Source organism: Perca flavescens, chromosome 6 (genome assembly GCF_004354835.1).
Source record: "Perca flavescens isolate YP-PL-M2 chromosome 6, PFLA_1.0, whole genome shotgun sequence".
Lineage (NCBI taxonomy): Eukaryota > Metazoa > Chordata > Actinopteri > Perciformes > Percidae > Perca > Perca flavescens.
Window position 1 is genome coordinate 33532 of NC_041336.1, and position 10000 is coordinate 43531.

General features: G+C 49.2%; 1 protein-coding gene across 1 annotated transcript in view; it reads left to right on the plus strand.

Moving 5' to 3' along the window:
• Positions 1-10000, plus strand: part of thbs3a (thrombospondin 3a) — a 62439-nt gene that overhangs the window by 22656 nt on the left and 29783 nt on the right. The window contains exons 12-15 of the mRNA XM_028581549.1: positions 1331-1441; positions 2864-2971; positions 8036-8195; positions 8872-8990. Coding sequence (XP_028437350.1) covers positions 1331-1441; positions 2864-2971; positions 8036-8195; positions 8872-8990 — 498 coding nt within the window. The remainder of the gene's footprint in view (positions 1-1330; positions 1442-2863; positions 2972-8035; positions 8196-8871; positions 8991-10000) is intronic.

A 10000-nucleotide genomic window follows, 5' to 3' on the forward strand; every position in this document is an offset into this window, starting at 1 on the left:
ACCCAGCTACACATCATCTTCATCATAACCCTAACCCTGCTACACATCATCATCTTCGTCATAACCCTAACCCTGCTACACATCATCTTCATCATCTTCATCATAACCCTAACCCTGTTGTACATCATCATCTTCATCATAACCCTAACCCTGCTACACATCATCATCTTCATCATAACCCTAACCCTGCTGCACATCATCTTCATCATAACCCTAACCCTGCTGCACATCATCTTCATCATCTTCATCATAACCCTAACCCTACTACACATCATCTTCATCATCTTCATCATAACCCTAACCCTGCTGCACATCATCTTCATCATCTTCATCATAACCCTAACCCTACTACACATCATCTTCATCATCTTCATCATAACCCTAACCCTGCTGCACATCATCTTCATCATCTTCATCATAACCCTAACCCTGCTACACATCATCTTCCTCATAACCCTAACCCTGCTACACATCATCTTCATCATAACCCTAACCCTGCTACACATCATCTTCATCATCTTCATCATAACCCTAACCCTGCTACACATCATCTTCATCATAACCCTAACCCTGCTACACATCATCATCTTCATCATAACCCTAACCCTACTACACATCATCTTCATCATCTTCATCATAACCCTAACCCTGCTACACATCATCTTCATCATAACCCTAACCCTGCTACACATCATCATCTTCATCATAACCCTAACCCTGCTGCACATCATCATCTTTATCATAACCCTAACCCTACTACACATCATCTTCATCATCTTCATCATAACCCTAACCCTGCTACACATCATCATCTTCATCATAACCCTAACCCTGCTACACATCATCTTCATCATCTTGAATCGTCTCTGTGTGTGTGTCTCTGTGTGTGCGTGTGTTTGTGTGCGTGTCTCTGTGTTTGTGTGTGTGTTTGTGTATCCGTGTGTTTGTGTGTATGTGTTCTTGTGTGTCTCTGTCTTTCTGTGTGTGTGTGTGTGTGTGTGTGTGTGTGTATGTATCCGTCTGTGTGTCTCTGTGTGTGTGTGTGTGTGTATCTGTGTGTGTGTGTGTGTGTGTCCGTGTGTGTCTGTGTGTGTGTGTGTGTGTGTGTGTGTGTGTGTCTCTGTATCTGTGTGTGTATCCGTGTGTGTGTGTGTCTCTGTGTCTGTGTGTGTGTGTGTGTGTATCCGTGTGTGTGTGTGTGTGTGTATGTATCCGTGTGTGTGTGTGTGTGTATGTATGTGTGTGTGTGTGTGTGTGTGTGTGTATCCGTCTGTGTGTGTGTGTGTGTGTGTGTGTGTGTGTGTGTGTGTGTGTGTGTGTGTGTGTGCAGTGTAACGTGGGTTGGGCAGGTAACGGGAACACGTGTGGACCAGACACAGACATCGATGGCTATCCTGACCGACCTCTGCCCTGCATGGACAACGACAAGCACTGCAAACAGGTGACACGCTTCCACTCACATATCTCCATGCACATTTTGAATTATCACATACGAAATTACGTAGTGTAAAACATGTTGAACACTCTAATTATCTAATTCATCAAATACTTTTTCCAATTCAGAAGGTTTCAGTTGCTTTCTGTTGTTCATATGATGGTGCGGCTTCTTCTCTGTGTGTGTTGTTCTCCTTGTCTCTGTAAATTAATGCCCCAAAAACTGTTATTACAAAAGACGATATGAAAATATTCTGTTCTTAAAGTGGAAGAGCTGAGCAGTTTGTGCAGTAAAGGGCAAAAGTTCACAGTATGAATCACAGATTATTTCTCTTTCTTTGTCTTTGAAATCAAAAACGTTTTGTCTCATGTCATCTCCCACAACATATCCTTCTCTTCTGTCTTCTGATTGGCCATCCCCTTCTCTTCCTTCTTCTGATTGGCCATCCCCTTCTCTTCTGTCTTCTGATTGGCCATCCCCTTCTCTTCTGTCTTCTGATTGGCCATCCCCTTCTCTTCTGTCTTCTGATTGGCCATCCCCTTCTCTTCCTTCTTCTGATTGGCCATCCCCTTCTCTTCTGTCTGCCCATTGGCCATCCCCTTCTCTTCTGTCTGCCTATTGGCTGTGAGTGAGCGTGTGACTGTCTGTCTCTGATTGGCTGTGAGTCTTTGAAATCAAAAAACGTTGACTGTCTGTCTCTGATTGGCTGTGAGTGAGTGTGTGACCATCTGTCTCTGATTGGCTGTGAGTGAGCATGTGACCCTCTGTCTCTGATTGGCTGTCTGTCTCTGATTGGCTGGGAGTGAGCGTGTGATCATTTGTCTCTGATTGGCTGTGAGTGAGCGTGTGACCATCTGTCTCTGATTGGCTGTGAGTGAGCGTGTGACTGTCTGTCTCTGATTGGCTGTGAGTGAGTGTGTGACCCTCTGTCTCTGATTGGCTGTGAGTGAGTGTGTGACCATCTGTCTCTGATTGGCTATGAGTGAGCGTGTGACTGTCTGTCTCTGATTGGCTGTGAGTGAGCGTGTGACTGTCTGTCTCTGATTGGCTGTGAGTGAGCGTGTGACCCTCTGTCTCTGATTGGCTGTGAGTGAGTGTGTGACCATCTGTCTCTGATTGGCTGTGAGTGAGCGTGTGACTGTCTGTCTCTGATTGGCTGTGAGTGAGCGTGTGACTGTCTGTCTCTGATTGGCTGTGAGTGAGCGTGTGACCCTCTGTCTCTGATTGGCTGTGAGTGAGCGTGTGATCATCTGTCTCTGATTGGCTGTGAGTGAGTGTGTGATCATCTGTCGCTGATTGGCTGTGAGTGAGTGTGTGACTGTCTGTCTCTGATTGGCTGTGAGTGAGTGTGTGACCATCTGTCTCTGATTGGCTGTGAGTGAGCATGTGACCCTCTGTCTCTGATTGGCTGTCTGTCTCTGTTACCAGGACAACTGTGTGTACACCCCAAACTCTGGTCAGGAGGACGCCGACAACGACGGGATCGGAGATCAGTGTGACGAGGACGCCGACGGAGACGGCATCAAAAACGTGGAGGTGTGTGTGTGTGTGTGTGTGCATACGTGCGTGCATGCATGCTTACATGCGTGTGTGTGTGCGTGTGTGTGTGTGTCTGTGTGTGTGTATGTTTGTGTGTCTGTGCGTGTGTGTGAGTGTGTGTGTCTGTGCGCGTGTTTGTGTGTGTGTGTGTCTGTGTCTGTGCGTGTGTGTGTGTGTCTGTCTGTGTGTGTGTGTGTGTGTGTGTGTGTGTGTGTGTGTGTGTGTGTGTATGTCTGTGTGTCTGTGCGTGTGTGTGAGTGTGTGTGTCTGTGCGCGTGTTTGTGTGTGTGTGTCTGTGTCTGTGCGCGTGTTTGTGTGTGTGTGTGTTTGCGTGTGTGTGTGTCTGTGTCTGTGCGCGTGTTTGTGTGTCTGTCTGTGCACGTGTTTGTGTGTGTGTGTGTGTGTGTGTGTGTGTCTGTGTGTGTATGTCTGTGTGTCTGTGCGCGTGTTTGTGTGTGTGTGTGTCTGTGTCTGTGCACGTGTTTGTGTGTGTGTGTGTTTGCGTGTCTGTGCGCGTGTGTGTGTGTCTGTCTGTGCACGTGTTTGTGTGTGTGTGTGTGTGTGTGTGTGTGTGTGTGTGTGTGTCTGTGTGTCTGTGCGTGTGTGTGTGAGTGTGTGTGTCTGTGCGCGTGTTTGTGTGTGTGTGTGTCTGTGTCTGTGCGCGTGTTTGTGTGTCTGTCTTTGCACGTGTTTGTGTGTGTGTGTGTGTGTGTGTGTGTGTGTGTGTGTGTGTGTGTGTGTGTGTGTGTGTGTGTGTGTGTGTGTGTGTGTGTGTGTGTGTGTGTGTGTGTGTGTGTGTGTGTGTGTGTGTGTCTGTGTGTGTGTGCGTGTGTGTGTGTGTAGGGGCTGTGCACTCAGTCTACTGTGATCGTGATTTCGGCTCCCAACGATCACAACATGTAACATGAAATCTAGAAAAGCATTATTTTGCATGTATCTTATTGGGCCTTGTTTTTATGAATGACCTCCTGAAGCCTCAACTTACTAAGCCAACATTTGAATACATTTTTTAATATCATATTTGTTTTTTAACCCATGGGCCCACCACCAGTGGGAGGAACCGTTGGGGTCGGGTGCGATGCCACACGGGTGGCAGTGAAGGTCAGGGGCCACGACGGACCAGACCCGGGCAGCAGACGCTGGCTCTGGGGACGTGGAACGTCACCTCTCTGTGGGGGAAGGAGCCGGAACTGGTGCGGGAGGTGGAGCGCTACCAGTTAGATCTGGTGGGCCTTACCTCTAAGCACAGTCTTGGTTCTGGAACCGTACTCCTGGATAGGGGTTGGACTCTTTTCTTCTCCAGAGTTGCCCAGGGTGTGAGGCGCCGGGCGGGTGTGGGGATACTCACAAGCCCCCGGCTGAGCGCCGCCACGTTGGAGTTTACCCCGTGGACGAGAGGGTCGCCTCCCCACGCCTGCGGGTTGTGGGGAAAACTCTGACTGTTGTTTGTGCATATGCACCAAACAGGAGTTCGGAGTATTCGGCCTTCTTGAGATCTTGACTGGAGTCCTGCATGGGGCGCCAGTGGGGGACTCCATTGTTCTGCTGGGGACTTCAACGCACACGTGGGCAATGATGGAGACACCTGGAGAGGCGTGATTGGGAGGAACGGCCTCCTGATCTAAACCAGAGTGGTTGTTTGTTGTTGGACTTCTGTGCTAGTCATGGACTGTCTATAACGAACACCATGTTCGAACATAGGGATGCTCATAAGTGTACCTGGTACCAGAGCAACCTAGGGCGAAGGTCAATGATCGATTTCATAATCGTTTCATCTGATCTGAGGCCGTATGTTTTGGACACTCGGGTGAAGAGAGGGGCAGAGCTGTCAACCGATCACCATCTGGTGGTGAGTTGGGTCAGAGGGTGGGGAAGACTCTGGACAGACCTGGTAAGCCCAAACGTGTAGTGCGGGTAAATTGGGAACGTCTGAGGAGGCCCCTGTCCGACAGACTTTCAACTCACACCTCCGGGCGGAGCTTTTCGTGCATCCCTGTGGAGGCTGGGGGCATTGAACCTGAGTGGACAATGTTCAAAGTTTCCATTGCTGAAGCTGCGGCGAGGAGCTGTGGTCTTAGGGTCTTAGGTGCCTCAAGGGGCGGTAACCCACGAACACCGTGGTGGACACCGGTGGTCAGGGAAGCCGTCCGACTGAAGAAGGAGTCTTTCCGGGATATGTTATCCCAGAGGACTCTGGAGGCAGTTGCAGGGTACCGAAGGGCCCGAAGGGCTGCAGCCTCTGCCGTGAAAGAGGCAAAGCAGCGGGTGTGGGAGAAGTTTGGAGAAGACATGGAGAAGGACTTTTGGTCGGCACCAAAGTGCTTCTGGAAAACTGTTCGCCACCTCAGGAGGGGGAAGCAGGGAACCATCCAAGCTGTGTACAGTAAGGAGGGGACACTGTTGACCTCAACTGAGGAGGTAATAGGGCGGTGGAAGGAGCACTTTGAGGAACTCCTGAATCCGACTAATACGCCCTCTATGTTAGAGGCAGAGCTGGAGGATAATGGGGATTGTCTTTGATTTCCCAGGCGGAAGTCACTGATGTAGTCAAACAACTCCACAGTGGCAAAGCCCCGGGATTGATGAGATCCGTCCAGAAATGCTCAAGGCTCTGGGTGTGGAGGGGCTGTCCTGGTTGACACGCCTCTTCAACATTGCGTGGAAGTCTGGGACGGGGCCAAAGGAGTGGCAGACTGGGGTGGTGGTTCCCCTTTTTAAAAGGGGGACCAGAGGGTGTGTGCCAATTACAGGGGTATCACACTTCTCAGCCTCCTGGTAAAGTCTACTCCAAGGTGCTGGAAAGGAGGGTTCGGCCGATAGTCGAACCTCGGGTTGAGGAGGAACAATGCGGATTCCGTCCCTGGTCGTGGAACAACGGACCAGCTCTTCACACTCGCAAGGATCCTGGAGGGAGCCTGGGAGTATGCCCAACCGGTCTACATGTGTTTTGTGGATTTGGAGAAGGCGTATGACCGGGTCCCCCGGGAGATACTGTGGGAGGTGCTGCGGGAGTATGGGGTGAGGGGTCTCTACCAGGGCCATCCAATCTCTGTATGACCAAAGTGAGAGCTGTGTCCGGGTTCTCGGTAGTAAGTCGGACTCGTTTCAGGTGAGGGTTGGCCTCCGCCAGGGCTGCGCTTTGTCACCAATCCTGTTTGTAATATTTGTGGACAGGATATCGAGGCGTAGTCGGGGTGGGGAGGGGTTGCAGTTTGGTGGGCTGGGGATCTCCGCTGCTCTTTGCAGATGATGTGGTCCTGATGGCATCATCGGCCTGCGACCTTCAGTACTCACTGGGTCGGTTCGCAGCCGAGTGTGAAGCGGTTGGGATGAGGATCAGCACCTCTAAATCTGAGGCCATGGTTCTCAGCAGGAAACCGATGGAATGCCTTCTCCAGGTAGGGAATGAGTCCTTACCCCAAGTGAAGGAGTTCAAGTACCTTGGGGTTTTGTTCGCGAGTGAGGGGACAATGGAGCGGGAGATTGGTCGGAGAATCGGTGCAGCGGGTGCGGTATTGCATTCAATCTATCGCACCGTTGTGACGAAAAGAGAGCTGAGCCAGAAGGCAAAGCTCTCGATCTACCGGTCAGTTTTCGTTCCTACCCTCACCTATGGTCATGAAGGCTGGGTCATGACCGAAAGAACGAGATCCAGGGTACAAGCGGCGAAATGGGTTTCCTCAGGAGGGTGGCTGGCGTCTCCCTTAGAGATAGGGTGAGAAGCTCAGTCATCCGTGAGGAGCTCGGAGTAGAGCCGCTGCTCCTTCGCATCGAAAGGAGCCAGTTGAGGTGGTTCGGGCATCTGGTAAGGATGCCCCCTGGGCGCCTCCCTAGGGAGGTGTTCCAGGCACGTCCAGCTGGGAGGAGGCCTCGGGGAAGACCCAGGACTAGGTGGAGGGATTATATCTCCAACCTGGCCTGGGAACGCCTCGGGATCCCCAAGTCGGAGCTGGTTATTGTTGCTCGGGAAAGGGAAGTTTGGGGTCCCCTGCTGGAGCTGCTCCCCCCGCGACCCGACACCGGATAAGCGGACGAAGATGGATGGATGGTTGTTTTTTAACTTCAGTAAATGCAACATCTTTCCAAAAGTCAACAAGGAAGCGTTTTAAATCATCCTGATTTGAATTTTGACCTAAATATTTGACTATGATTTTTTCCATAATGGAGCAGCCCTAGTTTGTGATGTGATCACATGATCATGTGACCTCTGTGTCCTGTGTGTCCTGTCATGTGATCATGTGACCTCTGTGTCCTGTGTGTCCTATGATGTGATCATGTGACCTCTGTGTCCTGTGTGTCCTGTGATGTGACCACATGATCATGTGACCTCTGTGTCCTGTGTCCTGTCATGTGATCATGTGACCTCTGTGTCCTGTGTGTCCTGTGAGTTGATCACATGATCATATCACCTCTGTGTCCTGTGTGTCCTGTGATGTGATCATGTGACCTCCTGTGTCCTGTGATGTGATCATGTGACCTGTGTGTCCTGTGATGTGATCATGTGACCTCTTGTGTCCTGTGATGTGATCTTGTGACCTCTGTGTCTTGTCATGTGATCATGTGACCTCCTGTGTCCTGTGTGTCCTGTGAGTTGATCACATGATCATATCACCTCTGTGTCCTGTGTGTCCTGTGATGTGATCATGTGACCTCTGTGTCCTGTCATGTGATCATGTGACCTCCCGTGTCCTGTGTGTCCTGTCATGTGATCATGTGACCTCTGTGTCCTGTCATGTGATCATGTGATCCAGTGATCATGTGACCTCCCATGTGTCCTGTCATGTGATCCAGTGATCATGTGACCTCCTGTGATGTGATCCAGTGACCATGTGACCTCTCGTGTCCTGTGATGTGATCTTGTGATCCAGTGACCTCTGTGTCCTGTGTCCTTTCATGTGATCGTGTGATCATGTGATCCAGTGATCATGTGACCTGTGTGTCCTGTCATGTGATCCAGTGATCGTGTGATCCAGTGATCATGTGTCCTGTGTGTCCTGTCATGTGATCCAGTGATCATGTGATCCAGTGATCCAGTGATCATGTGACCTGTGTGTCCCTCAGGATAACTGCCGGTTGATCCCAAACAAAGACCAGCAGAACTCGGACAGCGACTCGTTCGGAGACGCCTGCGACAACTGTCCCAACGTCGCCAATAGCAACCAGAGAGACACAGACAGCAACGGGCAGGGAGACGCCTGCGACCAGGACATAGACGGGGACGGTGAGAGACAAACTGTCTGTCTGTCTGTCTGTCTGTCTGTCTGTCTGTCTGTCTATAATGTAATTGGTAGATATCTATAAGTATGCATTTAAAATGACTGTGTGTGTGTGTGTGTGTGTGTGTGTGTGTGTGTGTGTGTGTGTGTGTGTGTGCCTGTGTGCCTGTGTGTGTGTGTGTGTGTGTGTGTGTGTGTGTGTGTGTGTGTGTGTGTGTGTGTGTGTGTGTGTGTGTGTGTGTGTGTGTGTGTGTGTATGTGTGTGTGTGTGTGTGTGTGTGTGTGTGTGTGTGTGTGTGTGTGTGTGTGTGTGTCTGTATGTGTGTGTGTGTGTGTGTGTGTGTGTGTGTGTGTGTGTGTGTGTGTGTGCTGTGTGTGTGTGTGTGTGTGTGTGTGTGTGTGTGTGTGTCTGTGTCTGTCTGTGTGTGTGTGTGTGTGCCTGTGTGTGTGTGTGTGTGCCTGTGTGTGTGTGTGTGTCTGTGTGTGTGTGTGTGTGTGTGTGTGTGTGTGCCTGTGTGTGTGTGTGTGCCTGTGCGTGTGTGTGTGTCTGTGTGTGTCTGTGTCTGTGTCTGTATGTGTGTGTGTGTGTGTGTGCCTGTGTGTGTGTGTGTCTGTATGTGTGTGTGTGTGTGTGTGCCTGTGTGTGTGTGTGTCTGTATGTGTGTGTGTGTGTGTGTTCAGGTATTCCCAATGTTCTGGATAACTGTCCGAAGGTACCTAACCCGATGCAGACAGACCGAGACAGAGACGGAGTGGGAGACGCCTGTGACAGCTGTCCCGAACTCAGCAACCCCATGCAGGTACTAACCCTAACCCAAACACCCCCCACCAGGACATTTGGCGCTCTTATACTTCCCCTCCTTACTTCCTGCTCTGCTCCCGTCAGAACTACTACGACTGTCACTGCCCGATGTGAGTCGAGCATGCTCAGATACTGAAATTTGTGAAATCCATAAAATAATAAACGTTTCTCATTACATACAGTACAGGCCAAAAGTTTTGACCCACCTTCTCATTCAATGTGTTTCCTTTTTATTTTCATGACTATTTACATTGTAGATTCTCACTGAAGGCATCAAAACTATGAATGAACACATATGGAATTATGTACTTAACAAAAAAGTGTGAAATAACTGAAAACATGTCTTATATTTTAGATTCTTCAAAGTAGCCACCCTTTGCTTTTTTATTAATAAGGGAAATAATTCCACTAATTAACCCTGACAAAGCACACCTGTGAAGGTAAAACCATTTCAGGTGACTACCTCATGAAGCTCATTGAGAGAACACCAAGGGTTTGCAGAGTTATCAAAAAAAGCAAAGGGTGGCTACTTTGAAGAATCTAAAATATAAGACATGTTTTCAGTTATTTCACACTTTTTTGTTAAGTACATAATTCCATATGTGTTCATTCATAGTTTTGATGCCTTCAGTGAGAATCTACAATGTAAATAGTCATGAAAATAAAAAGGAAACACATTGAATGAGAAGGTGGGTCCAAACTTTTGGCCTGTACTGTACAATAAAAGAAGATGGTTATCATTTAAAAACCTTGAAAATGTTTCAGAACCTGAAAATGAGCAGAATATGTGCGCTTTAAGCCGAGTCTTGAGCAGAAAGCAGAGCAGTAGCCTAACGTTAATCAAACTGTGAAATATATTTGTGTAATAGCTCAATAACTGGGTGAATAGAATCCTAAATGTTACTAAAAATGTTACAAAAATCCATCTTTGTCTCCGACTCGTAGTATCGTGTGACAAAAAGAACGCAACAACCCCCGCAGGTCATTCGTTTTTACGACACGGATGTG